Source organism: Ammospiza nelsoni, chromosome 32 (genome assembly GCF_027579445.1).
Source record: "Ammospiza nelsoni isolate bAmmNel1 chromosome 32, bAmmNel1.pri, whole genome shotgun sequence".
Lineage (NCBI taxonomy): Eukaryota > Metazoa > Chordata > Aves > Passeriformes > Passerellidae > Ammospiza > Ammospiza nelsoni.
In genome coordinates, this window is record NC_080664.1 from 1,065,357 (window position 1) to 1,093,079 (window position 27,723).

General features: G+C 49.8%; 1 protein-coding gene across 4 annotated transcripts; it reads left to right on the forward strand.

Moving 5' to 3' along the window:
• The first annotated feature begins 7,174 nt into the window (after nucleotides 1-7,174).
• Nucleotides 7,175-25,758, forward strand: LARP4 (La ribonucleoprotein 4). Of its 4 annotated transcripts, none has more exons than XM_059491363.1 (17): nucleotides 7,190-7,284; nucleotides 11,918-12,092; nucleotides 12,293-12,440; nucleotides 13,566-13,724; nucleotides 14,045-14,120; nucleotides 14,603-14,739; nucleotides 14,969-15,072; nucleotides 16,031-16,141; nucleotides 16,515-16,568; nucleotides 17,169-17,378; nucleotides 17,819-17,922; nucleotides 20,596-20,820; nucleotides 21,498-21,546; nucleotides 21,744-21,902; nucleotides 22,444-22,571; nucleotides 23,338-23,506; nucleotides 23,742-25,758. In XM_059491363.1, the coding sequence occupies exons 2-17, from the start codon at nucleotides 12,042-12,044 to the stop codon at nucleotides 24,078-24,080; spliced, it is 2,223 nt and encodes a 740-aa protein (XP_059347346.1). In that variant the 5' UTR covers nucleotides 7,190-7,284; nucleotides 11,918-12,041; the 3' UTR covers nucleotides 24,081-25,758. The 4 variants fall into 4 exon arrangements, with proteins under 4 accessions (XP_059347348.1, XP_059347350.1, XP_059347346.1 ...); XM_059491364.1 differs by having other exon boundaries at nucleotides 12,296-12,440; XM_059491365.1 differs by lacking the exon at nucleotides 11,918-12,092 and having other exon boundaries at nucleotides 7,175-7,284.
• Nucleotides 25,759-27,723: the final 1,965 nt, after the last annotated feature.

A 27,723-nucleotide genomic window follows, 5' to 3' on the forward strand; every position in this document is an offset into this window, starting at 1 on the left:
CTGCTGATCAGAATCAGGGAGGAAAAATAACATGGATAAAAAATCAGACTGTGCATCAAAGACAGTGTAAGCCTCAGCCTCTGTGCCCATGTGTGAGAGCCCCATGTGCCAGAGGGATCTGCTGTGGGATTAGTGTCCAAATGAGGCCGTGCCAGAACGTGAGGCACCTCACAGAGCCACGGGATGGGCCATGAGGAGGAAGAGAGCAGCACTTGGGAGACGCTGCCTTGCCTTAATTAATTGTGTGTGAGGTTTCCAAGGTTTAATTTAGGGTGTTACAAAAATCCTCCTGGGTCAGACCACGACATCTCCAGCACAGGGACCCACCCAGGAGGCAGCAGGAGATATTGTTTGGGCAAGTGTATGAGCAGGGAACATGTCACAGAATCATAGAATTGTGGAGTCTCCTGAGCTGGAAGGGACACACCAGCCTGGGGCTGCAGAGAACCGGCAGTGACAGCGCTGTGATCTCATTCCTGAGGTGCAGCTGAAGCGTCTGAGCTCTGATCTCATTCCCCAGTTGCAGCTGAGGGCTCAGCATTGATCTAAAATGGGGTTTCTGGTGCTTTGGTGAGAGGTGGTGAATTGCAGGTTGATGGGTCAATGAGATAGGAACAATTCTCCGGGAAACAACCCCAGGTGTAATTATTAATCTGTTGGTAGTGCCTCTTGCTTTTCAGGGATATCTGGAGTCACCCTTGGAGCTGCAGAATGGGAGCACTCTGGTAGGTTAATACGCAGAGGGGAGAATCCAAAGAAACATTTTCTCTCTTCACCCCTGCCTTTCTGATGTTTCACCCGAGTCTCACTCAGGCATTTTTCAGGAGCCAGCACTGACTCTGAGTGTTTGGGCTCCTGAGCTTCCCACAGCCCAGGCCCAGCAGCCAGGGTGAAGAAACCCCCAGAAGAGCCTGGGACACCCTCATGGCATTCTTTTGGTTTTGAGGTCCCCACCCAACCCGTAAACTCCAAGTGACCCCTCCCAAGAGCACCACTGGTTTGTTTAATCAGTGATTAAACTGGAATTTCATTTCCATTTCCAAACATGCTCTGTCAGTCTGTACATTCCCTTTTTGCTTTGTGATAAAACCAAGGTAACAGAAAAACACCATCATGGAACTTCTGCGGCATGGCTTTGCTAAGGCAGGGCTGCACACCTGGGGTTCTGATGGCACAGCCTGAGCTCTTCCCTGAGCTCTCCCCTTTCTGCCTGCAGGTAACTTTAGCCAGGAGCTGCTCACTGAGACTCTTTTATTCCTGGACAGTCAGAGCTGCTGCTTCTTCTTGGGTTACAGAATCCTTTCTTCCTCAGCCTTGGGGACTGGGAGAGACATTGGATCCACCTGCTGAACACGGCTGAATCCTTCCCACCCATGTCAGGTTATTGCAGAGGCCACAAATGAACTGGATGGATGGATGGATGGATGGATGGATGGATGGATGGATGGATGGATGGATGGATGGATGGATGGATGGATGGATGGATGGATGCCCTGCAGGATGTGTGTGCCCTGTGGGACAGAGGCAGAACTGCTGAGCCCATTCCTGGCAGTTCCTGGCTGTCCTTAGCATCCTGATTGGAGGAGCAGGAAAATCTGAGTTCCTGGTCCTCAGCAAGGAAGCACCTCACAGCCACTCATCCAGTTTTTGGACATTCCTAATTAGCCCTCAGACGTGACTCTGGCAGCGTTGGGAATTCAGGAAGCACCATTCCCACTTTACAAGGGTGAAGTGAGGAACAGGAATCCAAAACTGCTGTTGAGTAACCCGAGCTGGGATTAAGGTGCTGGGTCCTGCCCTGCCCCCGGGGCACTGTGTGCTCCTTTTTAGCCAGGATTGTCAGGCTTGGATTTAAATGCCCTTGGGAAGAGGAATGAGAGATGGGGAAAGAAGGGAGAGCAGGAAGTCCTGGGGCTTTGCCAAGTTCCTTGGAAACAACACATCCAAACAACTCACGAGCTTTTCCTTATTGATGGTGGGAACTGCTGTGCCTGGGACAGGGCTGCCCAAATGAACAAATTAATGCCATTAATGTCATTTCTCCATCTCTTTTCTGGTGCTTATCAGGACATTGTGAGGCTCTTTGGACTTTTGTGACTTAACTGCCTTTGAGGCAGAAGTGCAGCCCTGGGACCATCCCAGCACAGCTCTTGGCCAAGCAGGGTGTCCCTGGTGTCTGCAGGGCCTTGTGCTGAGCCGAGGCCTTTGGAGGAGTTAAACATTAACTCCTGGCCAGCTCCATCTGTCCAAGGTCCAGGAGGAGCCATGCTGGGTCAGCCTTGCAGCTGCATTTCCTGCTCCTGCCCTTTCCTGGTGATTCACTCGCTCCTCCTCCCTGCCAGGAGCTCTGACCTGGATGGAGAGGTGGGACAGGGACACCTGAGCTCTCCTGAACGTTCCTCTGGAGATCAGCTCCTGCTGGCTGGATGCCCTGGAGGGTTTCCTGGCTGGAATACAGTGTAGCAAGAAGGGAAAATCCTGAGTACCAAAAATAGCACCTGAGCAACAGAAAAATCCCCCACACTGTGCTCCAGGGCAGGTCCCTGCTCCAGGCAGGCAGCTGTGAGTCCATGTGAGCCTGTTGTTGTCCTGCTGTCCCCTGCATGGATTGTTTGATTTGATCACATTCAATAAAAGGGCAAAACCTTTTCCCTGTGGCCATTTGAAGAGCGTGGCCCAGCAGCAGGGCAGGAGGCAGATGGGAAGAGCTGGTTTATTCGAAATTATAGCACAGTTTCTACGCTCCAGCCCTGCCAAGTCTTTGGGTGTAGCCAGGGTCTGCCACAGGAGATGGATTGCTCAGGGCTGGCTGCCCCTGGAGCTGGGTTGGCCTGGCATGTTGGGATCAGACTCCGTGATGGCTCTGAGCTGCCCAAGGCACCTCTCCCACAGCACGACTCAGTTTTGCCTGGAAAAGCCAATCAGTTACTTCAGCACCGATGGAAGTTTGTGAAAATACAATGGCACAATCTCTGCTGAGCTCAGGCCCAGAAGCAGAGCCAAGAGTTTCCCTGGCTTTGGATAAAACTTTGCTGTGGTTACCACAGGATCATGTGATGGCAGCTGATCTCTCCAACCTCCAAAGTTCTCACTCCAGGCCTCTTCTACTGCACAAAAAACACCCTGAGTGTTCAAAACATCTCCCTGCTCGGGTTTATTGATAGCAGAATTATCAGCCAAGTGTTGTTGAGTAAACTGCCCCTGCTGGTTTTTCTGATCCTGCCAAGGCCTTTTCCCAGCCCTCTTCCCAGCCTGCCAGCCCAGCCACAAACCTTCAGCACCCTCAGTTGAAGGGATTTCTAAACAGACACAGTTTCTCCCTCCAGCCCAAGGACACCCTTTGGCCTGCTCAGCACAACTTGTCACTTCTGTTGACTCTTCACATTTGGGTTCTCAGCCCAGGGAATTTAGGGGAAATCAGGTCTAAGCTGGACTCTGAGCCCCTTGGAACCATGCTGATGGAGGAATGTGTGTCCAGAATGATTTTAAAGGAACAGAAGAGCAGGAACCTGTCAGCTGGGAGCTGCTGCTCTCTCCAAGATCTCTCCCCTGTGAGGAGCACAGCCTTGAATTTTCTGGGACTTCCTTCCTGCAGGATAATGCAGGGTAAGGACAGACAGAGTCAGCTTTGCCACAGGGTTGGTCCTCTGGAGAGATGAAAGGGACGTGGTTTGGTGGCCAAATGAAAGCCGTGGCTTTAAGGAAGAATTAAAGCCAGATGTTTCCAGCAGCTGCTGAGCCCAGCCTTTTGTGTCAGAGCCACCAAAGAGGCCCTGGCAGCATCTGCTCAGCCCTGTGGTGGGAACACCCTGTAATCCTGCAGGCTCTGCTGCCTGGGAGGAGGCAACAGGAGCTGAGGCAGAGATAGTGAGGCCAGCTCAATATTTATTCCTTGTGTAAAAATATTTATTCCTTGCTGATAGTGAGGATGGCAGCAGAGGTGTGGTAACCAAATTTAGCACCTTTGGACAAAACACCGGGGCCAAGAGGTGGCTGAGCCACATTGGCATCAGCTCTGCAGGCACAGGGCAAAATGTAGGGAACATGGACAGAACATCTCCCCTAAACCAGGGACTGGCCTTGGACCCCTTGGGCAGTTGATGCCCAGGTAACCAACAGATAAATCTGCTGTGCAGGGAGCTCATCAGAGTCAGGGACAATAAACAGGCCCTGCTTTTATTCTGGTGTTTGCATTCGGCTGGGACTGAAGTGAGCACCTGTTCCAGAGTGGATGTGACACAGTGAAACTCCAGGAAAAGGGAAGCTGACTCCTTGTTTCAGCACACTTGTGGAAGGAGCAGCACTTTGCACTACAAGGGAGAGCCCAGACCTGGGAGCTGCCAGTGGGAGGTCCCAGCTCACACCCAGGATCCATAAATCTCACCCAGCACCGCTCCTACTGCTCTGCCTCGTGGTTTTAACATTCACTCCTGGCTTCCTAAGGCTGAATTCCTGGTGCCCTCTGCTCTACCCCAAGGTGGAGTTTCCTCTTGCGAAACCAGCGGGTGTCCTGCTGGCTCTGAGGGCTGGGAAAGGCTCTGCTCCAGTTCAGGTCTCTGTGTCATGGTCCTCACAACCCTCCTGAGTGTTGGGATGCTCCTGCTCTAGAGGAACAGGGGAGGTGCCCTTGGATGCAGCTGGATCCCTTCTGCTGGGGAATGAGGAATAAATCCATAAGGTACGCCCGAAGCAAGGAAAAGTCAATAGAGCAGAGGGAGGCTGGTGACAGGAAATCCCAGTTTTTACTGGCAGTGGCTCACATCAGATAATCTGACTCTAACAAGACAGAAATGGCTCCATATTCTGATTCCATGGAACTGGTTGAGGGCTGCTGTAGGAAAGGATTTCCTTGCCTTGCCCTTTGCTTGTTCTCAGGCTGGGATGTCTCATTTGTGTGTCCACCAGCTCACTCTGCTCTGGAACACCCTGGGCAGGAGGAACAATTGTTTCTGCCATGATCCCAAACCCAGCTGTTGGGGGAAGGCTTTGGGAGCTCCTGGGCTGCCTGGATGGGGCTCAAGGGGAACTGCCCGTGCCTCAGTCACAGCTGGTGACTCACAGGAAAGAACCTGCCCGGGTATAAAATACAGAACTGGGTGTTTCACCTCCCAACAGGTGACAGCAGCACCTGGTCGTGTCCTGGCTCGAGTGGTGTCACTCCTGCATTTCTCTCTTGGCTGACACAGAATTGTCACCCAGCAGGAATTCCTTTCTCACTCTATGGAGCAGGGCTGGTTTTCCACCCCAGCCAGTGAGGCTGGGACTGGTCCTGAGCTGGAAATGTCCTGGTGACACTGAGCCTTTACCAGCTGGGTGTTTCCATGGAATGGGCAGAAGCAACTGCTGGGAAATGCTCTAATCTGAGCATTAGTGGTAATTTACATCCCAGCAAAGCCTGGCTCCAGGAGTCCTCAGCTTCTGTAGGTCAGCAGGTCTGGAAATGGGGCTAAGAACAATTCCATGCTGTGATCCCTCCGTTGCTTTGAGAGCTCCATTTGGGCACATTCAAAATTAAGGAGCAGCTTTGGAGCTCAGGAGGTTTATGAGCCAGGGTGATGCTCACCCTTCCTGGGGGTGTGAGTGAGGATTAAGGAGTTAATGGTTGCAAAGCGCTTTGGAGAGGACAAGTGCAGAGAAGGGGATGAGAAGGAAGAAGCTCCCACTCTCACAATGGACCTGAGAGTGTTGTTCAAATGCTCCTGAAGCTCTGGCAGCCTTGGGGGGCTGTGACCATTCCTGGGGAGCCTTTTCAATGCCTGACACCCCTCAGGGGGAAGAACCTTTCCTGATATCCAACCTAACCCTCCCCTGGCACAGCTCCAGCTGTTCCCTTGGCTCCTGTCCCTGGTCCCAGAGAGCACAGACCAGTGCCCGATGTGACAAACTGATCTGACTGGGGTTTGCTCCCGTGCTGTCCCTGTGGACTGAGGTCGGGCAGCTCTTGGCAGTGAGAGGATTCAGTGTGTGAACAGTCCCCTCCCATTTATCCTGCTCCAACTTATTCAATTTCTGTTTCTTTTTCTTTCACTCCTCCACGTCTTGGAGCTGCTGCCCACGGAACAGCCAAGGGCCTGCCAGCTGGGCCGTTTGCTGGGCAGCTTGTGCTCTGTGTTTAATCTCCTCAATGGACCCTGATTATTCCCTGGCTCCGACTTATCCACACGGATCTGCCCAGCCCTAATTGCAGGTGATGGCGTTGGTGAGGTCCCTCACAGGGCAGGGGACCTGAGGGCTGGAATCTCCACCCTCCACCCACACCACAGTGTTTAATTCTCTCACCAAAACCAACCAGTTACCCCTCAATGCACTGTAATATATTTTGTGGGTCTTTCTCTGAAGCAAAGTGGTTTTGAGGTGTGTTTTCCTGGCAGGAATACCCTCAGAGCATCATTCGTGCTGCTCCCTCTGTGTGTCTGGGGGGACACCCAAGTCGGCCGAACCAAGGGCTGCCGCCTGCAGGAGCCTGCCGTGGGTTCGTGCCCTGGCTATATCGGTGCTGTCTGCAGGAAATCCTGCTCCTGTGACATTCCCACCGGAGCCGCGGCCCCTTCCCAGCGCTTCCCCACCCGTTCCTGGCCGGGCCGAGCCCTGGCAGCCGCTCCGGCCCCTTCGCCGGGGTTCCGGGAAGGGTGGACGGGGGTCTGCCGGCAGGATGGGGGACACCGGGAGGGGACAGTCCCTGGGCACCCCCGGTGGGGGCACCGGGCACGGGCACAGGGAAGCGGGACTGCGGGATCGCTGCCTTGTTCCGCAGTGTCCCTGCGGGATCCGCGGGGCTGGCCCAAAAACTGGGAAAATCAGGAAAAAAAGGGCCGGGGCGGCCGGTGGGGTCGGAGCGGGGTCTGACCGTGCCGGTGTGTGCAGTTTGTTGGAAGCATAAAGGATTATGAGTTCTTTAATCAGAAAAAAAAACAACCAACCAAAACCACCCCCCCAAAACCCCAAATCCGAGAATTTTCCACAAGGCGGCTCAAGGCCCTTCCACTCCCTCCGCGGGGGACGCCGCTTCCCCCGCGCGGGGCTGCAACCACCGCGCCCTCTGGCGGCGCCCGGTGGGGCAGCTCCTCCCCCCCCCCGCGCGGGAATGGTCCGTCCCGGCCGTGCCCCGGACGCGCTCGGTGCGCCCGGAAGAGGCGGCGGCGGCGGGCGGGGAGCGGGCGGGACGGGCCGGGCCGGGCCGGGCGGCGCGGCCGGAGGCGGAGCCCGCGTGTCCCGATCGCCGCTCCGGGCACCGGGGAGCGCGGGCCCGCCGGCCGCGGCGGCACGATGCTGCTGTTCGTGGAGGTGAGGTGACGGTGCCGGGCCATGTGGCGGGAGGCGGCGGCGGGAGGCCGCGCACGCCGCGCCGGGGGAGGGGACGGGGCTGACACAGCAGATCCGGGAGCGGCGGCCGCGGGCCGGTGGGGGGGGGGGTCGGGGGGCGCTCTGGAAGGTTCCGCCGGGGCAGGGGGCGGGGGAGGCGCCGCCGTGACCTTCGGGTGCCGCCGCGGCCCGGCCGTGAAGGTGACGCGGGACACGCGGGGCCTCCCCGAGGCCTCCCAGGAGCGGGCCCGGCCCGGCCCCTCGACACGCGGGGCGGCCCCGCGGGGCCTGCCCCGAGCGCGGCGCCTCGTTAATTGCGTTAATTAAACACCGGGGGTGGTTTGTGGCACGGGAGGGGGCGGTTCTGCCGTTCCCCGGCGCGCCGGGTCCGGGCGGGACGAGCAGCCCGGCCCGGCCCGGCCCTGGAGGTCACCGAGGAGGGCGGGCGCCGTGTCCGCTGTGGCCCGGGATGGGGCTTCACCTGCTCACGGCCTTTCACGGGTTCGGCCAAGCGCTTTTAGCCTTTGCTGAACGAACCCGGGTGGCCGCCATAAACTTTGCACCGAGTTTTGTCCCGAAACGTGCACGGAGCAAGGAGCTACCCGGGCCGGGGGAGTCACGGGGGGAGCCGGGCGGGCGCTGGGCTGTGTCTGCGCCAGGGGTTCGGCTCGGGGGGTTCTGCCCAGAGGTTTTGTTCGGGTGATGGGGGAGATGGTGCTGGTGGGCTCACACACAAACACCAACATGTGCTCCGTGCCTAGGAACCTCTCAATAAAGCAGTTTAGGAAACACGTTTTATTTTTTAAGTGAATCACCTCAGTTCTGAGCTGAACGTTCCTTGGTTTCGCGGGGAGGACTGAAAGTTTTCCTGAACACGGTGACAGGCCTGGAGAATTAGGGGTTGCAGTGTTCTGCTGGAAGAGGAACTGCTGAGGCTGATGGGAGGCATGAGCAGCTGCCTCATCCCAGGCTGAGCGTGGCGAGAGGCCCCGGGTGCACGAGGCAGGTTCTGGAATGTGGGGATGGAGATGTGGACGGGAGCTGGAGCAGATCAGGGAGCACATGGCTGCTGCCGTTGCTGCGGGTGGGAGCTGGAGCTCATCAGCACTTTGAGATTTTAGGGAGTCCTAAAGCACGAACTCAACTCTGATCTTTCTCTGATAGTGTTGGGAGTTTCTGTGATCTTCATTCTGAAAGCCTCAGTAATATTTAATTTTGAGTTACTGAGGAGCATATGGACTTTCTGAAGGTTTATTTTCACTGCCAGGACGGAGAACTGGAGCTCAGAGCTAGGTGTCCTGGAATGCTGCAGTTGGATGCTTGGGAGCAGCCAGCAGCTTTATCTGAGGATCTTTGGGGATGCCTGGAAAATACAGCACAGAATGTGTGGAAGTCCTGGGATTTTCAGGGGGATTGGCTGAGTTGCTGTAGCTGTCAGTGTTTGTTTTAGACCTGCTTGAGATGTAAACGTGGTGGTTGTGCCCAGCCCTTCACCATGTGTGAGGGAGAATTGATTTTCCTTCAGCATCCTTTAGTTCCAAATCTCTGCAGTGATGGCTGTGTAAGGCTTGTGCTGTTTCATAGGTTTATGTTTGGGGCAGGCCTTTTTTCTCCCGCTAAGCCAGGATCTGTGTTAACAGTTAATATTAGGTACATTGGAATATTAATAAATACATCCAGAGAAATGGAATTGATAATGGCTGCTGGCCTCCACTCAGATGGGTATGTGCTCCTAATTCCATATATTTGTAATTTCTTGGGGAAATGGGAGTCTGTGTGTTTCAGGTGGGTGAAATGCTGCCCATGCTGTCTCCTGGTTAGAAATCCAGGACTGTGGGAAGCACTGAGTGTTGTTGGGCCTCTGGAGCAGGTAGGGCTTCCTGTGACCCCCACACTGCCCCTGTTCACACCCCTGTGACCCAGGTACCACCTTCAGACAGCACAGCTGTGCCTTGGCTTTTCCAAGGGGTGGAGGAGGTTCCCCGATGGCAAACCCTGCAGCTCCTGGTGGGAGGGATGTTGCTGTGACCACTGAAGTTACTGTGAGGTTGGGAGTTAGCAGAGCCCTGCACTGTTACCTGAAACCTGCCAGCAGCTCTGAAGGAGTTGTGTGTGTTGGTTTGACACCAACCTCTCCTTATCCAGCCTCTGAGTGTGCATCAGCTCCCCTCAGAGAGGGTGGTCACACGAGTCTGAGCCCCTCAGGGTCCCCACCTGCCTGTGCCCCAGCCAGCACAAGGCTTCTCTCAGCTGCCTCCCACAGCTTTGCTGACCTTGGGCTTTTTCCATCTGCTTACGTTTCCATTTCTGGAAAAGGGTTCGTTTCTCCCCTCACAAGTTTGGTTAAATTCTCTTCTGGATTTTTTTGCTTTGTTTCTATTTCACAGAATTTGTCTACTCTAGGAAATCTCTCACAAGATCTGAGTTAGGATTTTGGTTGCAGAATAATTTGAGTTAATATTAAAATTGATGCTTTAAAACTCTTGAATGCCCACAATTTTGCTAACTTCATTGAATCTGGTTAAGTGTAATTTAGATGTAATTACAATAAGAAAAATATCCTTTGCCATGTTTCAGAATGAGAGTTTTCTTCAATAGCCAATTTTTAGGAGTTGCTGGAGGAATCTTTGATCCACTTTTGCTGGAAGTGGTGTGAACGAGAGGGGAAGCTGTGCTGAGGAGGAGAGCTTTGTCAGCTCGTGGATCCCAGCGAGTGTTCCCAACCTTTGTCACTCTGTAAAGCTTTAACCTCATCATGAAAGTTCCCGATAGCAGCTGGGAGGATCATGCTGCAGCCAATCCCACGGGCTCAGTGTTTGTAGCCTCAGTTAAATAAGCAAGAATTGATATTTTGGCCTTCTCTTCTGAAGAGCCGCTGGCCAGGACGGAGCGATTTTGCTCGTGGAGCGCAGCATGAATTTCCCAAAAGCTGATGTAAATTAGGGACTTTTTATCCTCTGCAGTCTGTGGGGTTTTGCTGTTAAGATGAGTGAGAGCAGGGCTGCATCCTGCTGGGCTGTCACAGCTCAGTGTTTGTAGCACAAGGGGAAGTGGCCCACGCTCTGTTCCAGGTGTGTGTCCCAGCCATTGTGTTCATCACTTCATCAGAAAGCTTTTAGTCCCAGTCACTTCCAGAAATGCAGTAACCACAACAAAGTGTTTCAGTTTCACTTTATCACATTTATTCCTGCAAATTACTTTAGACCTGAGCTCAGTGCTAGCCTTAGAGATGTAGGTAGTGAGGCATAGTTTATTTTTAGAAAAGAATGAATCATCTCCTGGATGTGTCTTGTTTCTTTTTGCTTTGTTGAAAAGTAAGTTCAAGGAACTGCTGGCTCTGGATCTGTGAGCAGGAGCCCATGTGGGCAGGTGATGCTGCCCAGGAGTGACCAGAACTTAGTTTGGAACTGCTGAACTGCAGTGACAGCGTGTGGTTGCAGCAGGTTACTGGGTTTTGCTTTGCAGGTTTTGTTGGGGAACAGCTACTCTGAAATCTGCAAAGGGAAATACACGTGTGTCCTTTCACCCTGAACTATTTCCAGTTTCCAGCTCTGCTCCTGGGCAAAGATTAACGGGAGGGGAAGACTCTGTTGCTATGTGGATTAAGTCACTTGTGCGTGGGGGGTTTGAATCTCAGAGCTTTGCAAAAACCGTGGTCTTTGTTTTGCTTCTCACACGGTTGTCTTGAACTTCTCCAGTTTTTGGAGGCTTCTTGTTACTGAGCTGGGGCTTGTCCTTGCAGCAAACAGCTCTGGCACGAGGTGTGACCTTGGCAGAGGAATTATCTCTAAAGCTATTGCAACTGCTTCCTTATCCTTGTGCTGTGTGTTTGAGGCCTGGTAGTGAGCCACTCCTTAACTTCAGGATGCAGGAGCCTGGCCTCCAACATGCCCAGCTAGTTTATCTGTGTGTTTGTGGATATGAGCTGGATTAATGACTTTCACCTTTTAAAGTCCAGCAAATTGCAGCAGTGAAGTGGAGCATCGTTCAGTGGCTGGAGGAACTGTAACAACTGCTTGTGGGGTGTTGGGATATCCTGGGGGGAGAATTTTTGCAAAAGAGTAGTTTTATTCACTGCTCTGTAACTATAGTTATTATTTCTCTAGATGAAAGGAGCAAAAGCCATGTTTTTCCTCTGTGCCACTGCTGTATTGTTGGATTCCTCACCCAAAATGCCTTTGAGCAGCTCTGGGAGAGGGACCTTGAAGGATTCTTATCTTGTGCTGTGGGAATGAGTGTTTCTCTGTGTCAGGTGCCAGGCTGGAGTCTTGCAGTTCTTCTTGTCTGTTTCATTTGTAACCCTTTGACTCTAATTATGGTCCTTGTTGCCCAGGCCCAAAGTGAGCAGATCCTGTTCTCTCCCCAGCAGACTGGGATGGTGTGTAAGTTTGTCTTGGCAATTCAAAACCTTTAATCTCCTTGGTTACCAGTCTGAGGAAATCAGTAGTGTCTGTTGATGTGTGTAAGATTCCTGGGGAATGGGGTAGGACTGGGGTAAGTTCAGGAGGAATCCTGACACAGCGCAGCTGATGCTTGGTTAGTACAGATGTCACTAATTTGGTTAAGTTATACAGTTTCTTCTCCTTGACATATGTTTTTTTACCTTCCTTTCTAGGAAGGGGTCTGGAGGAGGGAAAATTTCCCTTTCTGGTGAAAGGGGACTGGAGCATTATGACAGTCAAGTCTTTAAAAGCTTATGAGTTCCCAGAGTCCTTGCCGAGTAGCCGCTGCCTCCGCTGATGTTGTCGGATGTCAATAAAGAGAGGTTGAAGGCAACACTTCTCATGGAGGTAGAAACGAAATACTTGGAAAATACCAAGGATTTTCCTGTTTTCATTGATAAAAAAATCACATAGGTGCTTAATAGCTGGGTAGACACTTGAGATGTGGAACTCTAGAGACAATCACTAAATTTGCCTGTATTTCCTGGCTTGACTTCAGAGGCTCCTCTGAGTTGCTCTCACTCACCAAAGCGTTCTGCTCTCTTCAGCAGGTAACATCGAAAGGTGCTGGCTTGAACCCCAACGCAAAAGTGTGGCAAGAAGTGCCCCAGGGCAGTGCTGAGGCCGTGCCCCCCACCAATGGCACAGAGCACACGTGGCAGGAGACAGCAGCAGCCCAGGGGACTCCAGCTGAGGGTGAGGTGTTGGGACAGGGGTCGTGATATGGCCTCTCCTGGGGGGCACTTGGGGAGCTCAGCTGTGAGGAGCAACCTCTGGAAGCTCTGGACAGGAGCTGCTGTCCTTGAGTGCTGTTGGAGCAGTGTTGTGAAGGAAGATGAGGAAGCAGCAGGTGGTTTGTGAGGGTGCTGGGTCTTAGGAAGGTTTCAGGAAGGGCTCTGAGCTCTGCTGGAACAGGATTCAGGGGCCCGGTGATGACCAAGTAACGCGCTAAGAGGGAGCAGGGTGCTGAATGTGTAGAAATGGATTCATGCCATGGCTGCACTTGAGCATCCGCTGGACCCTGTGAACAGGAAAATGAGATCTGAGGGCCACCTGCAATCCTGGGGGACTGAGGTGCTGCTGAGCACTGTCAGGAGCATTTGTTCTGGAGCAGAACAAATTTATTCTGGAGCAGAACCCTGTGCAGTACCCATGGTTACCTCCTTTCATTCAGGCCGTTCCACTGCAGTCCCATTCCCATCCTTGCCACACAGGCAGTGTAAACTAAAGATTCAACTGGTTTCACTTGTCTGGCTCAGACTCGATCCAGGGTGTAGCTGAGGTGACTCAAAGCGTGGCAGAGGATGCAGAAGATTCCCTGCAAAATGGTTTAGTAAAAGTTAGGGATAAAGAAGAGAACATTCAGCTTGCATGGCCTTGTCAAAGGTTTCTGGTAAGTCAGCAGAAGTGAGGAGAGAGCGCTGGGTTTGTGCTTTGCCTGACAGAAACGCATTTTTCTCTTCATAACAAAGTGAAGCAATTGAGGCAGTGTAAGCAATTTTCATCCTTTGTTTTTAGCAACCTCACTTAAATATTTTAAATTTCACGTGGAAGGACTGGTTTTTAGATTCTGTGCCACTTTGGGGATCAATTTCAGGATCCTTTATTTACTTTTATTTGCTTTTCCCTGAGAGCCTGGTGCAAACCAGATCTTCCTGAAATTGGAGAGGTAAAAGTTCTATCCAACACAAAGTCTAAGAAATACAGGCTAAGGTTAGACACTCTGAGGTACAGCTTTCTTGAGTATTTGTGTTAATGTTGGTAGCCAGAATTTTTCAGAGGGAAATGTGCTGAAGCTGACAGGAGTTTTCCTGCTGCCAGGTAACATAGAGATCTCAGAGGACAGCTGCAAGCAGTATGAAGTGATGTATTCCCCGTCCTGTGAAGCCACAAGGAATGGCACAGGAGTTGATGAGGCGTCAGCAAATGGAATTGTCCTGGCGACTGAAGATCTGGGATACCAAATCTATGAAGTGTCTGGTGAGTGTTAAAAGTTCAGATGCTGCTGTCAGTGTCCGTAACCCCCCTGGAGCTGCTCTAAGTGTGCTGCGACTAAGCTGGAGCTCTGACATGTCCGTGTGTACCCAAGAAGCTCCAGTATGGCCTCAACACGTGGCCAAACAAGTGCAAAGTGGGATCAGAGTCATTTTGAGACAGTGGTGTCTGGGGTCTTTAATCATCTTGGATGAGCTTTGCCTCTTCCCAGAGGGATTTATTCTTGTATTCTGCAATGAGATGTGTCCTTGCTTGGTCTTGTTGCCATAAAAGTGGGAGCTGATGGTGGATGTGGTCCCTTTCAGGTGATGGCAGCTCCACTGTGTCTACAGAAGATATCAGAGAATGTTTGAGAAAACAGCTTGAATTCTGCTTCTCTCGGTAAGTGCAGTGGTATAAACCCTTTACTAAATAATCTTTGGCAAATATCCCTCTTCTTGGCTTGATATGTACCATCATCCTGATAAAAACACAAACCAAGATTTGCTGATGTGCTGTAGAAGCCCTGTGGCACCTTCCAGCTGTTTCAGTCCTGTCTGTGCAGCTCTGTCCTTGGATGAGGATCACTTTGTGCTCCACAGTCATAAGATGTTGAGATCATGTCCTGTGTGGTACCAGAAGTCTTTTTGGCAGACCTTTTTTGCAGACAAATGTGTAGGGCACTAGAACTTCATTAAGTTTTTAAAATTATCTTACTCTGCTTTGTGTTGATTTGCTGGGATTTCTTCCAGGAGAGAAAACCTGAGGGTGTTTTGGTTGTGAATGGTACTGGTGAATATTTGTTTAAGCCTATAGTTATCCTCTTGTTTTGAGTTTTCTCTAAGTTCAGGACTTTATTAAATAATAATTTTATATCTTTTTAGAGAGAATCTTTCAAAGGATCTCTACTTGATGTCTCAGATGGACAGTGATCAGTTTGTTCCAATATGGACAATTGCCAACATGGAAGGGATTAAGAAGCTGACAACGGACATGGACCTTATTCTTGAAGTTTTGAGATGTAAGTCTGGGAATTTGATATTTGTATCAGTAGCACAAAGAATCCTTCCATGCTTCAGAGAGATACTGCAGTCTCTGAGCTGGTTATGGTTTGTTGTTCTGGTAAATGGTGACAGGAGCTTTATTGAGTAGGAAGCTCATCCAAACTCCTGAATTCTCATTCTTTGTTCCAAAGTCCATGAGAGAGTCTGCTACTGCTGAGATGTCCAAATTTTGTACTTTATTTTCAGCTTCTCCTATGGTACAAGTGGATGAAAGGGGGGAGAAAGTCAGACCAAACCACAAACGATGCATTATCATTCTCCGTGAGATCCCCGAAACTACACCTATAGAGGTAAATCAGGAGAAAGGAAATAAGTAACTTGCACTGGTTTTGGAAGGTGTTCTCAACAGGGCTTCAAAGAGCACCAGGGAAAGGTCAGCTGGTGTTTAATTGGATTAAACACGGATATTTTTCTTCTAGACCACATCAGTAACTTTTTCCGCTTGGGTGCAGTGTCAAAATATCCAAAACAAAAACTTATTGTTATTATCCCTTCCCATTATTTACTACTATATTTAAACCTTCTTAAGTAAACTTTTTTTCCCCCAAAGCTGAGCTAGCTTGGCTTTTCTGGAAGGAAGTTTGAACTGGTTTCTTTTCAGATTCAAAAATAAAACAGTCCAGGGCATAGCTTGGAATTCAGGCTAAATTTTTGTCACAGCAATAACTTTACTTGAAGTCAGACAGTTGTTTTGGCAGCAAGAAATGTTGCTAAACATTTCTCATTCATTGAGCCCCAGCATGAGCTGAGCTCATTATGCCTGAGGAGGGAGGATAATAAAATTCCTCCTGATACTTGGCAAACAGAATGATTTAGTTCTTTGTTTTTTAAAGTTGTAATACATGGTGTTAGTCTACCAGCATTTTTAATGAGTTCTTTTAATGCAAACTCTGAGCAGCTGCTTGTCCTATTCTTTACAATCTGATTATTGCAAAGCTGTCAGGTCGCCTTGACTCAGAAATATTTCATGGAATCATTGTTGTCTCCATGACTCTGCTGATCTAAAGCCACACTTTTCCTACCTGTTTCATATGAAAGTATCACCAGGTCTACACAGATCTTGATTTTCTTACAGCTGTGGTTGCTCTGTTTTATCTTGGGGAGCCCAGGAGGCTGAAGTAGGAATTGTGGTAGAGGGTAATTTGGTCAGGGGAATAAGAAAACATCCCTGGTCAGGGGAGAGCAGCAGCTGAGGAGCTGGAGCATAAACTTGGGTCACTTACAAGGGCCCTGAACTTGTCTCCCCAGGAGGTGAAGGCTCTGTTCAAGAATGAGAACTGCCCCAAGGTGATAAGCTGTGAGTTTGCTCACAACAACAACTGGTACGTTACATTCCAGTCCGACACTGACGCCCAGCAGGTAAGGCTGCCTTCCTCTGGCACCCCAGCTTTAATCCTGCCCCTGCTCAGGGAAAGTGCACTTGTGCTTCCTGCAGCTAAAAGAAATATTTATTTACTGATCCCCTCTTTGTTGTTCTAAGAGATTACTGGCAGATTCTGGTTAATAAGACCAAAGGTGAGAGATTGTGGGGTTATAATTCCCTTGCCTGGCTCTTGCCTTGGCATTCTCTGGCCATGACTGGCACTAGAGTCCTGAATTTAAAGTGTTAATGAATTTAGCTGGGCTGACAGGGAAGCACATGACTGCACATTTGTGTTAAATCATGGAACATCCTTTGGGAAGTACAACTTGATCAAGATATTCTAATGTTGATTTTTTTTTGTATCTGCAGGCATTCAAATACTTAAGGGAAGAAGTGAAAACCTTTCAGGGCAAGCCAGTAATGGTGAGGCTGCTTTAGCTGCTGTTTCTGTTGGGATTGCATTGTGTTGTTTCTGTTTGGATGATGGTGACCATTTGTGGGGGGTGATCCAAGGACTCGGCAGTGGGATAGTCCATAACTCTGGCTCTGGAGGCTGAGACTGAACGAGGTCATGGGGAGCTCTGACAAATTACAGTTCAAGTGGCTGCTGGTTACTCACAGCACTGCTTCCCAGGGGGGGTGAAATACATTCCTGTGCTGGCTTCCCTTCTCCACTTGCCCCAGAATCTGGGTTTGCAGAGCTCAGGAGAGGGATTCCTGCCACTGTGAGCCTTGAGTTGGCTGCTGCACAAAGCAGGCTGGAGCAAATTGCATGGATTGTGAGAGGAGCTGTCACGATTGGAGTCTGGACAGTTCCTGCATTTATCTTCAGTTTTACAGATCACCCAGCTAAAGCAACATGTGTCCTTCCCCTTATCATGCTGTGGGATTATGAGCTGGAATGATTTTATCAGTTTTTATTCATAAACAGTAATGAACCTTCACATCCCTCCAGCAGGCAAGAAAGATTCCACGTTCTCCTTTTCTCCCAGCTGACACCTGGTGTGATTTGCTGTCTTGCAGGCCAGGATAAAAGCCATCAACACGTTTTTTGCTAAGAATGGTTACCGGGTGGTGGATTCCAGTGTGTATCCCCAGCCCGTGCAGACCCAAGCCCAGTTTGCCTCCCCCCTGTTTATGCAGCCTGTATATAGCCCTCAGCAGTACTCCATTTACAGCATCGTGCCTCAGACGTGGTCTCCAAATCCTGCACCTTACTTTGAGACACCACTGGTGAGTAACAGCTGAGAAGGGGAGGAGCCCAGCCCATCAGGGGGAATTTGGTTAATAATCCCTAGGGTGAGGGGGTGTTCCAGGTTTCTTGGTCAGATCCTTCTGTTTTGTGACATGTCCTGATAAAGCAACGCTGTCAGAGGAGCTGCCAGTCTCACCATTGGCTGCCACGTATTTCAAGGAATTTTGGTGTGAAATTTCATTATTCTGCAGCTTGTATTACTGGAAGAGCCCACAGCTTTTCCAGGAATGGGGGAACTCTGCTGAAGCAGATGCAGACTGTGAACCTGTGGGGATTTGGCTGGAGTAGTGAATTCCCACCACAGTAGATGCTGTAGCCCAGTGTGAAATTACAGCCATGAGTAACTGCTGAAGCTGATCATTAATCTGCAAACCTTCTCTTTGTAGCTCAGCCACTGAGACTGTTGTGTCTGTTGCAGGCCCCGTTTCCCAACGGTGGATTTGTGAATGGCTTTAATACACCAGGATCATATAAAACAAATGCTGCTTCTCTGAGTATAGGTCGCCCATTCCACAGGAATCGGTAAGAGAGGTCTGCCAGGGGTTTGCTCCTGCAAAACTTGCACTGCTGAGATCCTCAAGTGTTCCTTGCATGCCCCATGCAGTGTGATGGGACCACATTATTTATTTTGTTTCATCAAATGAGTGATGTTTTTTAACTTTACTAAAAACATGAAGTAGAAGGTGGCAGCTTAAGAGCCTAAAATAATGGACACAGTGCTGTAGAGAGCCAAGGCAACTCCTTTAAAAGCCTCAGAGGAATTTTGCAGACAAATAACTTCCTCCTCAGGTCATACTTGTAATTATGTTTGTTATACACAGATTATAAACTCCTGCAGCACAACATAAGCCTTCCTGCTGGGATCAGCCTTGTGGAGCTGCTGGTTCCTGCAGTGGGAGTTGCTTGTCCTGATTGCTGCGTCCAACTGCTCGATGCTGGGGCTGTTCCTGTAATTTATTTGCTTTGTCCCCATCTTTCCTGAGAGCTGTAAGGACTTAGCTCAGACACAAACACTGGGGAGGAGGAAACGCTTTGTATTGCTGGAGCAATTGCTCTGTGAACACAACGGAGTAGTAACCTGTGTGTGGGGGTGGGAGTTTGTGTGCAGCACTGGGCTGGGATCATGGGAATTGCTATTGGTATTGTTAGAGAGATCAGTCAACAGCTGCCAGGGCTGTGAGTGGGTTTGTGGTGCAGTTCAGGTCTGTGGCTCTTGGCAGAAGGGGAACTTCAAGCTTTGGTGTGTGGTGACTCAGCAGAGTCTTAACCCAGACTGTGGAACTGGGAGCGTGACTGCCTGGAACATGGAGCAGCTGCTCCAATTGCAGCTGCTCAGCTTCAAACTCACATCTTGACAAAGGTGGTTTGGCTTTTTTTTTTTTTTTTTTGCTTTAAATTGTGCACAATCTTAAAATCTGTAAAGCTCTCAGGTATATGGGCCCTCATGGAAGCACAGATGCTGCAGCTGTGCAAGAACTGTGGCATCCAAGTGCTAGCACCTTGAAATGCCTCCTTGTACATCACATCTGCATAACCCCAAGCTTTTAAAATCCTGGTTATGTAAAGGCTTCAGTTTGTAAGATTGGGGTGCTTGAGGTGGCAGCTTTTAGGGTCAGTGTGTGCAGGTCCTGGCAGCCCAGTGATGATCAAGTATCGCGCTAAGAGAGAACAGGTCACAGTTGGGGCTGGGCAGCCTGTGCTCCCTGCTTGTCCTTCCTCCTGCTCTTCCTTCCTTCTGCTCTCACATCATTTCTCCTCTTCTCTGCTCTTTTTTTCCTCTCCTTTATTTTTCCTTGTCTTTTCTGCTTTGCTCTTCTGCCCAGACAAGGCTGTGGCCTTCTCAATGACGGTTAAGATTATGAGATCTGAGGGCTGAACAGTGACTTTAGAATGTGCCATTTTGAGAACAACTTGGATGAAATGGCAGAGTTCAGTTGACTTTGCTCCACCTTCTCCCTGTGGTTGTTGCTGATGGGAAACTAAAACTTTACTGGGCCCTTAAATCTGGTTCTTGAAGCTGGGAAGTGTGAATTCATCTCTGTTCAGCAAATCTCCTCTTGACCTGCAGAACAGCTTGTTTGGAGAGTTCATCCAGCTGCTGCTTTTGGGTTTCTGTCCTGGCCCATTAAACCTGATTTGTTTTGTGGTACAGACAGTTAATAGTTAACTGCTGGAGTTTTCTCTGTAGCTAAACATTTGTTTAAGCCACTCGTATTTATTTTGTGCTGATTTGTTGCAACATCCTTGTGGGAAAGGGAGATGGAGGAATTGTACTTTGGCTGGCACTAGGAGAGTTTCTTCTGATTTCATGGAATGTTATAATGAGATTGTTTAAAAACAGCAAGTGTGCAAAATCCTCCTGCTGCCCTTAAATTATGAGATGTGCAGAGTTTACCAAAGGAGAGAGAATTTGGGTTCTTTGATCAGTGCTGCATGGAAAACCAGTGAGGGGCAAAAGTAGAAAATAGTTGAAGACACCTAAATGCTGCTCCAGAAAAATGTTCCATATTGTGCTGGAACTGAGTTTTTCTGGAGAGTTCTGCATTTAAGACCCTGAGCCTGAACTTGCAGCAGTACTGAGAGTGCAGAGCTGTGTCTGTGCTCAAAGGAACCACAGCTTTAAAGCTGAATAATCAGTAACAGGGTGGAACATTTGTGGGTTGGGAGCTGCAGAGTCAGTGCTGGGGGTTTGGGAATGGGAGCAGCCAGGCTGAGCCTGGCCATGCATGGTAGGGCTCAGCTGCCCTGGCCTGATCTGCCATGTCCAGTCACTCCTGGCCTTGTGTCTCAGTTCAGTCTGTTTGCCTGTGGCCAGATCAGTGTGTTCCTTGGCCTTGGCTTGTTTCTCCAGCTCCATTTCCAATGCCCTGTGCCAGTGCTGCAGGCCCAGATGGAGGAAAAATTCCTCTTCGGGTTCTTCTGGCTCTTCTGCGACCCCTGGGTTTTGGGGTTTTATTTCCCCTCTCGGGTATCTTTTGGGCAGCGATCTCAAAGAGGAATTCTGCTGCTTGCTGGCCTGCTTTTCTTGTAGCTGTGAATCAGCTGCAGTTGGTGGTGGCTCTGCTGTGGTTCCTCAGTTTGGGTGTCCCACAGCTCCTGCCCTGCTGTGGTTCCTCAGCGCGGGGGTCCCACAGCTCCTGCCCTGCTGTGGTTCCTCAGTTTGGGTGTCCCACAGCTCCCACTCTGTCCCTGCAGGGTCAAGCCCCATTTCCGCTCGTCCAGCAGCTCGGAGCACCCGGAGGGGCCGCCCGGCGCCGGGGCCCTGCCCATGGGGGACCTGAGCAGAACCAGCTCCAGGAATTTTGTCATGGAGCGCCACAACAGCTCATTAACGGGGCACCAAGACCAAGGGTATTCCCAGAAGGATTCTCCCATGGCACAGCTGGAGCAGAACGGCGATTACGGCGTCGGCAGGGGCAGGTAAAGGCTGTGTCCTGTGTGTCACACTGGAACTTGGCTTGTGTGAGCCAAAGATATCAACCATCAGCACAAAATATATTTCTGTAAGGAGCAGCCACGAGAAAACTGATGCTTAAGTAAATCAAGAGCAGTAAATGCTGACCTGGGGGCAGGAGTGGTTCCAGCTTCACTCTCCAGCTGGTAGTTACTCTGACAAACAGCTGGCTGTAAGACAGTGAGGTGTCTTTATTTTAAAGTAACTGATTTGTTTCCTGAATTAAAACAGATGCTGAAGTAAAGTTGGCATCTGTATTGCTGTAAATAATAAGTGAATCCTCAGTTGGGAATTTGATGCTCCTCAGTATTTTAAGATTAACTGTTTTTATCTCTTTGTAACTCAGGGTTTAGACACTTGAAAGAGCAGCTCAGTGAGAAATCGGACTAAGAAGTTTATTACTATAAAATAATTGTCCCTGTGCTCGGTCAGATGCTCATGCGGGGAGCTGAGAAAGAGGAGCTGTTCCCATATTGATTCTTTTCCAACTTCTTCCAAAGCTGGAACTTTGGCCCCTTGTGAGGAGGGAGAACATCCCAGAGCCATGTGTGAGAGGGCTCAGCAGGCAGCTGTGCTGCCCTCATGCAGAGCAGTGCCCACTGCAGCTGGCTGCAGGCACTGACTGCTGTTCTTGTCTTTAAAGGAGGAACGTGTTCAGAGGTCGCAGGAGACGGGAGGACGACCGGGTTTCAGTAAGTTCTGCTTCCCTTTTTTGCACGAGTCACACAAAGTGCAGAGTGTTGGCTTCCCAGTTACTGAATGAATGGCAGAGTCCTTAAATCCTCAGATTACATTGGGGTTTACAGTTGTCTAGGAAGTTCCTGACACTTGCTCAGGGCTTTCACTGCTCAGTGTTACAACTCTAGTAACTTGTGTTTTCCCTCTCCAGAGACCTCAGCCTTCAGCAGAAACAAAGACTCAGACACCAAAGTTTGACTTGCTTGCATCCAATTTCCCACCTCTGCCTGGCAGCACAGCAAAAATCCTGGGAGAGCCTGTGCTGGAGAGCAGGATGTCCGACGTCGTTAAAGGAGTCTGCAAAGAGAAGGTGCCTGGTCCTGTCTCTGTACTCACATGTGCATATCTGGGTGCTGGGACTCCCTTTTCCCTGTTAAAGGCTTGGTTTGTTAGAGCCACGTATTCAGTGCTTTAATCCCAGACCTCATAGTGCATTGTCCCTTTCTTCTCTGAGGGAATGCAGCTAGGGCTGATGCAGTTATGCTGTTGTAAACTGAGTGGTGTTTAGAAATAAAGTGGGCAAAGGAGGAATGTTGGCTCTTGGAGTAGGAACAATTTAGTGAAGTGTGGGCAAGGGATTTTGCCAGATTAATCCCTTCTTTGAGCTGGTAGGACTAAGCACTGACATTCTGGATGACCTAGCCTTAGTTCTGGTTTTACCCACTGCTTGTTTTGCCCATATAAGGAGGTATTGCTTTAGAGGTGATGATCCAAAAGAAGTAAAATTCCTATCATCAGGACTTGAGCAGCCTTTGGGACTACCCCACTTTTCAGATGTCTTACAGTGCCATATTGTGGAGCAATTTGAGAATTGTTCTGTATTTTGCAACTTTTGCTCTGTGTCTTTGCAGGAAAGCAAAGACTCCCTGTGCCCCTGCCCTGCTCCTGCTCCTGCTCCAGAAGAACAAACGCCCAGCACTGCCCAACCACCCGTGCCCAGCGTGAGCTCCCCGAGCCAGACTGAGCCTGTGGTGCTGAGGTATGCAGAGAACATGGGCACACCATGGAATCCTGGAGTGTCCTGAGCTGGAAGGGACCCCAAGGATCATCCAGTGCAGCTCCTGGCCCTGCACAGACACCCCAACAATCCCACCCTGAGCATCCCTGGAGCAGCTCCTGCAGCTCTGGCAGCCTCAGGGCTGTGCCCATTCCCTGGGCAGCCTGGGCAGTGCCCAGCACCCTCTGGCACAAGAATCCTCTCCTGATTTCGCTGCCCTGGCAGAGCTGCAGTGGTTCCCTGGTGTCCTGTCCCTGGTCACAGGGAGCAGAGATGGGAGCTGCCCCTCGGGATGAAGCTGCAGCCCCCACGGAGTCTCCTCTCAGTCTCTTGTCCAGCTGAACAGACCCAGAGCCCTCAGCCACTCCTCTAGACCCTCCTGACCCCCTGATCCTGCTTTGGACCCTCTCCAACATCTTCAGATCTTCTTGATAATGTGGTGCCCAAACTGCCCCTAGGACTGGAGTGAGGCCACCCCAGTGCAGAAGAGTGGGACAATCCCCTTCCTCACCTGTCTGGCAGTGCTGGAACTGATGCCCCTAGAGCCTGGTGACCCATGTGCATGTTCTAGCAAAGTCTCCCACCAGTGTCTGGCAGTAATGTTGGGTGGTATCATCTCCAGAGGCCACCAGATCATGGTGGGGATGGCTGTGCTGTTCTGTTCTGTGCTTTGACTTCAAAAAAAGGAAATAATCTCTGAAACCTGAGTGTTGATAGGTTTTAATTCGAATTGTTGTTGGTTTATCAGCACGGTTCAGCCAGAGAGCAAACCAGAGGAAGTGTCTGCTCCAAAGGACGTGGCCAGCCCAGCTTCTCCGCCGGCATCCGTCGGTCCCATCAGTGCTGCAAAGCCACCGAGGACAAACACCTCCTCACCTTCTGCTCAAGCAAGTGCAGCTCCTGCTCTGTCAACACAGGTAAGGCCCAGAGCAGGGATTGGGAATGACACAGGGGGCTTGCTCCAGGTTGTGCAGCTGGTGGTGCTCCAGGTTGTGCAGCTGGTGGTGCTCCAGGATGAGCTGATGGTGCACCTGGGAGCTCCCCTCTGCTCGCTGTGTGTGTGTTGCTGCTGTTGTATCCTGGCTTCATGCCTGGCCTGGGCTGGGAGGTGGCTCTGGTGCATAAACCTCTCTCTTCTCCTTGCTCCCAAAGGAGCCTCGCAAGCTCAGCTATGCTGAAGTTTGCCAGAAGCCCCCAAAGGAGCCCCCTGCAGTCCCCGTGCAGCCTCTGAGGGAGCACCGCACCAACATCGTGGCCCCTGCCAAAAGCGAAGAGAACGGTACGGCGGAGAAGGCTCCGGAGAAGGCTCCTCACGAGAGGCCCGAGGGGAGAATGAAGGATTTCTGCGGCTTCCGCGGCAGCGGAGCTCCCAGGGGAGCTGCTGCCAAAATCAGGGAACAGAGGCGCCAGTTTGGACGCAGATCTTCGCCTCAGGGAGCGCCGCGCCGCGCGGGCAAGGAGCAGTTCGTGCCACCCCGGTCACCAAAGTAACGCTGGGCCAGCCAATGATTCTCTGTTTCACTTGAGCTGTGGACTAAAGAGCAGCAGAGAGACTGAGGAGGAGGGAAGGATTCGGGGAGTATTGAACTGGAGCGTGGCTTGTGTGGAGAAGTTGTGGAGGGTCCCAAAATTCATCTCTAGAAGTGATTTCACAAATGCTGGAGGATTCCAATCACTATAAATATAGAGATTATAATTTTTGTAATTTTGTTTTTAATTTGCAGAGGGTTTCCTGCTTGAAATCAGCTTTGGGATTGTGAAAGTAGCGTTTTGACAAAGTGAAAGGATATGAGTTGACAAATTAACCTGTCCCTCGGTGTAGGAGGCAAAGGATAAGAGAATATTATTTTTGGAAAATGAGCATTTCTGTAAAATTAGAACTTTTTTTAACCTATTTAACGTTTGGCTTGTGGGCTGGTGTGTCTGCCATGGATGGCCTGGCATTGCAGAGGCCTCTGCAGCAGCATGAGCGGAGCGAGTGCAGCCAGACCTGTTGTCATCACTTAGTCACTGATGATGAAAACTGAATGTACTGCTGTAGTGTAACCCATGTGTTTCCAGCTTGAAGTAGAGTCTCTTGACCTTACTAATATTTCATTCAGCAAGCTTTTTAAGGTATAAGTTTTGCAGGATACTGGATTGTAGATGAGAGTGTGTGGACAGCAGAAATTGTCTCGTAGACGCAGTGGAAGGAGGCAAAGGGAGCATGTGAGAATCTTTATTATGCCCTTTTTGCTCGCCTCCTTTTGAGGGCAGCTCCTTAGGTTTGGGGTTTTGTTTGTTTGCTTTTTCCCTCTCTTGTTACTTTCTCTAATTTCTTTATTACAGACTTTAGTGCATTTTTCTTGGTGTGTTTTCCTGAGGCAGCCCCAGGGTAGGATGGGCAGGTGCTGTTACCTGCACAGGTAAGGAGCCTGGAATTCCAGCTGCAGATGCTGAATTCTGCCTTGCAGGTGGGAACTCTGGGCACTCTCTGTCATCTCTGGATGACTGGGCAGCAAACCAGAGCTGTGGCTGGGTTTTCTCTGTGCTGACTCTGGAATAGGCTGTTGGCTGCTGTATTGCCAGAAATCAGGGTTTAGGCTCCTGGGAACTCGTTGTTTACAGCTGATGTCATAGCAACTGACTCTTTTTAACTGTTTAAAGTGGAACTAAAGATGCAGAGTTAAGGAAATCCCCTCTGGAGCAGTGGCTCCTTGCCAGCTGTGTGCTGACTGAATTTGCAACACTATTGTGCAGTAAGTGGTTAAGTTTCAGGGTGATTAATGACCGAAATAGGAACATTCAGCGCATTAATCTGCCAAAATCAGCATACCAGGGTTCAAAGTTCTGTATAAAGCGTTAGGGAAAAGTAGCTTCCAGCAGTAAGAATCACATCTTTATTTTTTCCTCTTTTTTTTTTTAGTGAATAGCAAGTGTACAAATTTAAAGTTGTAAGTTGTGAACACTGGAAAACTCAATTGTGATATATTCCATAACCATCTTAGTAATATATGCTCGTGTTGCCATAGAATGAATGTAAGTGGCAGTTAAAATAACTGTGAAATTTTTCATCTTCTGATTTCTTAGCCAGATAACCCTTGGCGACTTGGGCCTCAGTAGGAATTCTCTATCAACTGCTTGGAGAACACTCATATCTATTTTTATAAATATATATATAATGCCAGAGTTGTCATTTCTCTAACTTATTATTCAGCTTGGCAATTGCTTTGAGTTGATTCATAACACAGTATAATGTATTTATGCAGTTAACTGTTCATTTCTAGGCATGTTACAAAAGAGAGAGTCAGAGAATCACCGAATGGGCTGACTTGGAAGGGACCCATCAGGATCATGGAGTCCCAACTCCTGGCCCTGCCCAGACACCCCAAAATCCCACCCTGTGCCTGAGAGCATTGTCTGGATGCTTCTTGAGATCAGACAGGCTTGGAGCTGTGACCCCCTTCACCTGGGGAGCCTCTTCAGTGCCCCACACCCCTCTGGGAAAGGATTTTTTCCTATCTCCCACCTCAACCTTCCCCAGCTCAGCTTCCTGCCATTTCCTCGGGTCCTGAAGTATGTATACATATATATATATATATATATATATATATATGTATGTATGTATATATAAACCCTAAAATCACTATTCACTTTGAAACTACCTGTACTGGGTTTGGGAGGTTTTTTTTTTTTTAATTTAGTGAAAAAAAAAATCGTTGATCACATCCACAGTTAGGGATCCTTACAGACCCTTCTCCATTTATTTTGATGATGCTACTCTTGTTGGAACAATAGGCAAGTTTAAATATTTAGTGTCAAAGTCCTGAAATGCAGTGAATGCGAAGTTGAATTAGTTTTAAAGGCTCTAAACGATTCCTGCAGCCAAACTGGAACAAAACAAGCCTGTAGGGTGGTTCGTGAGTGTTCAGGGGAGTTGTGTTCTGGGACGTTGAGGCAGCGTTGGGATCTGACAGCTTTGGCTGTTTGGAGGAGGAATTGAGAGGAAAAGGGGCTGGGAAAAAATTCCCTGATCCAAGTGTCAGTGACTTGCTTGTGCTGCGAGGACCTGAGTGGTGAAATGGAGCTTTGAGGGAAAACCCAACCAGCTGTGGCTTCATCTTCCTCGTGGGGTGTGGGAAGGGGGTGCTCTGTGGTCCTGGGGTGTCCCAGCAGCAGCAGCTCCTGCCTCGTGTGCAGGGGATGCAGGTCAGGCTGTAGCTGTTGGCTTTTCCCAGCATATCCAAACTTCCCTCAGCTTAGGGCACTTGGAACGATGAATTTCACACCTGCATGCAAGGATTTCACGTTCCTTCCTGCATGCAAGGATTTCATGTTTCAAATTCCACCATTTCCAGCTGTGGTTCGGGGTTTGGGTTTTTTTTTTTTTTTTTTTTTTTTGTTTGTTTTATTTTTTTGCTTTCTATTCTTTTCTGTGCAGGGGGAAATTCCCAGTTGGATACAGAGGCTGTGAAGCTGTGTTGGGGTGGGAGTTCTCCTCAGCACTGGGACCTGGCAGGGACTGGCTTTGCCTTTTCCTCTCATGCTGGGCTGGGAGGGATCTTGTGTCTGTCCCAGCAGTTTATCCTTTGGGCAGACTGGGGAAACTGGGACAGAGGGGTGGTTTGGAACCAGACCCAAGCTCCTGGATTCACCTGGCTCCAGGTGCTCTCCAAGTGCCCAGAGCTCTCCTGTTCCCTCTGGGGTTACCCTCGCGGGATACAGACTGTCCTGCTCTGCTGATGTTGAATACCAGGAGGTGCAAATCACACCTAACTTTCAGTTTTAGGAACTGTGACTTGTTTTCAGAGTTGTTGACTTCTGTTTGGGACAGAAATACACTTCCCAGTTCAGGTCTTTTCCAAATTACTGCGTGTGGAAAAGATTGGGGCACTCTCTCGTGCTTCTGCTGGGGAGTGAAAAGAAGACATTCTTTGCATGTGATAGTAAAACTAAAAGTGCAAAAAGTTTTGTTTATTTTGATTTCTAACATTAAGTTAGTTTTATAGTATCTTACATTCCTGCTCTTGTTGTTTTGTTGGTTTCTTTGTTTTTCTTTAATTAGCCTGGCACAGTATGATGGTGCAGTTTTAGCTGTAGGAAAAAAAAAAAGTAACCCACTATTAACCAGAAGAGAAAGATGATACTGTGGCAG

Excerpts from the sequence above, each read along its gene's own strand:
- LARP4 (XM_059491363.1), top strand. The coding sequence starts at position 12,042 with ATGTTGTCGGATGTCAATAAAGAGAGGTTGAAGGCAACACTTCTCATG. Across the intron at positions 13,725-14,044 it reads CCAAATCTATGAAGTGTCTG|GTGATGGCAGCTCCACTGTG; the intron begins GTGAGTGTTAAA and ends GGTCCCTTTCAG. Across the intron at positions 15,073-16,030 it reads CCGAAACTACACCTATAGAG|GAGGTGAAGGCTCTGTTCAA; the intron begins GTAAATCAGGAG and ends TTGTCTCCCCAG.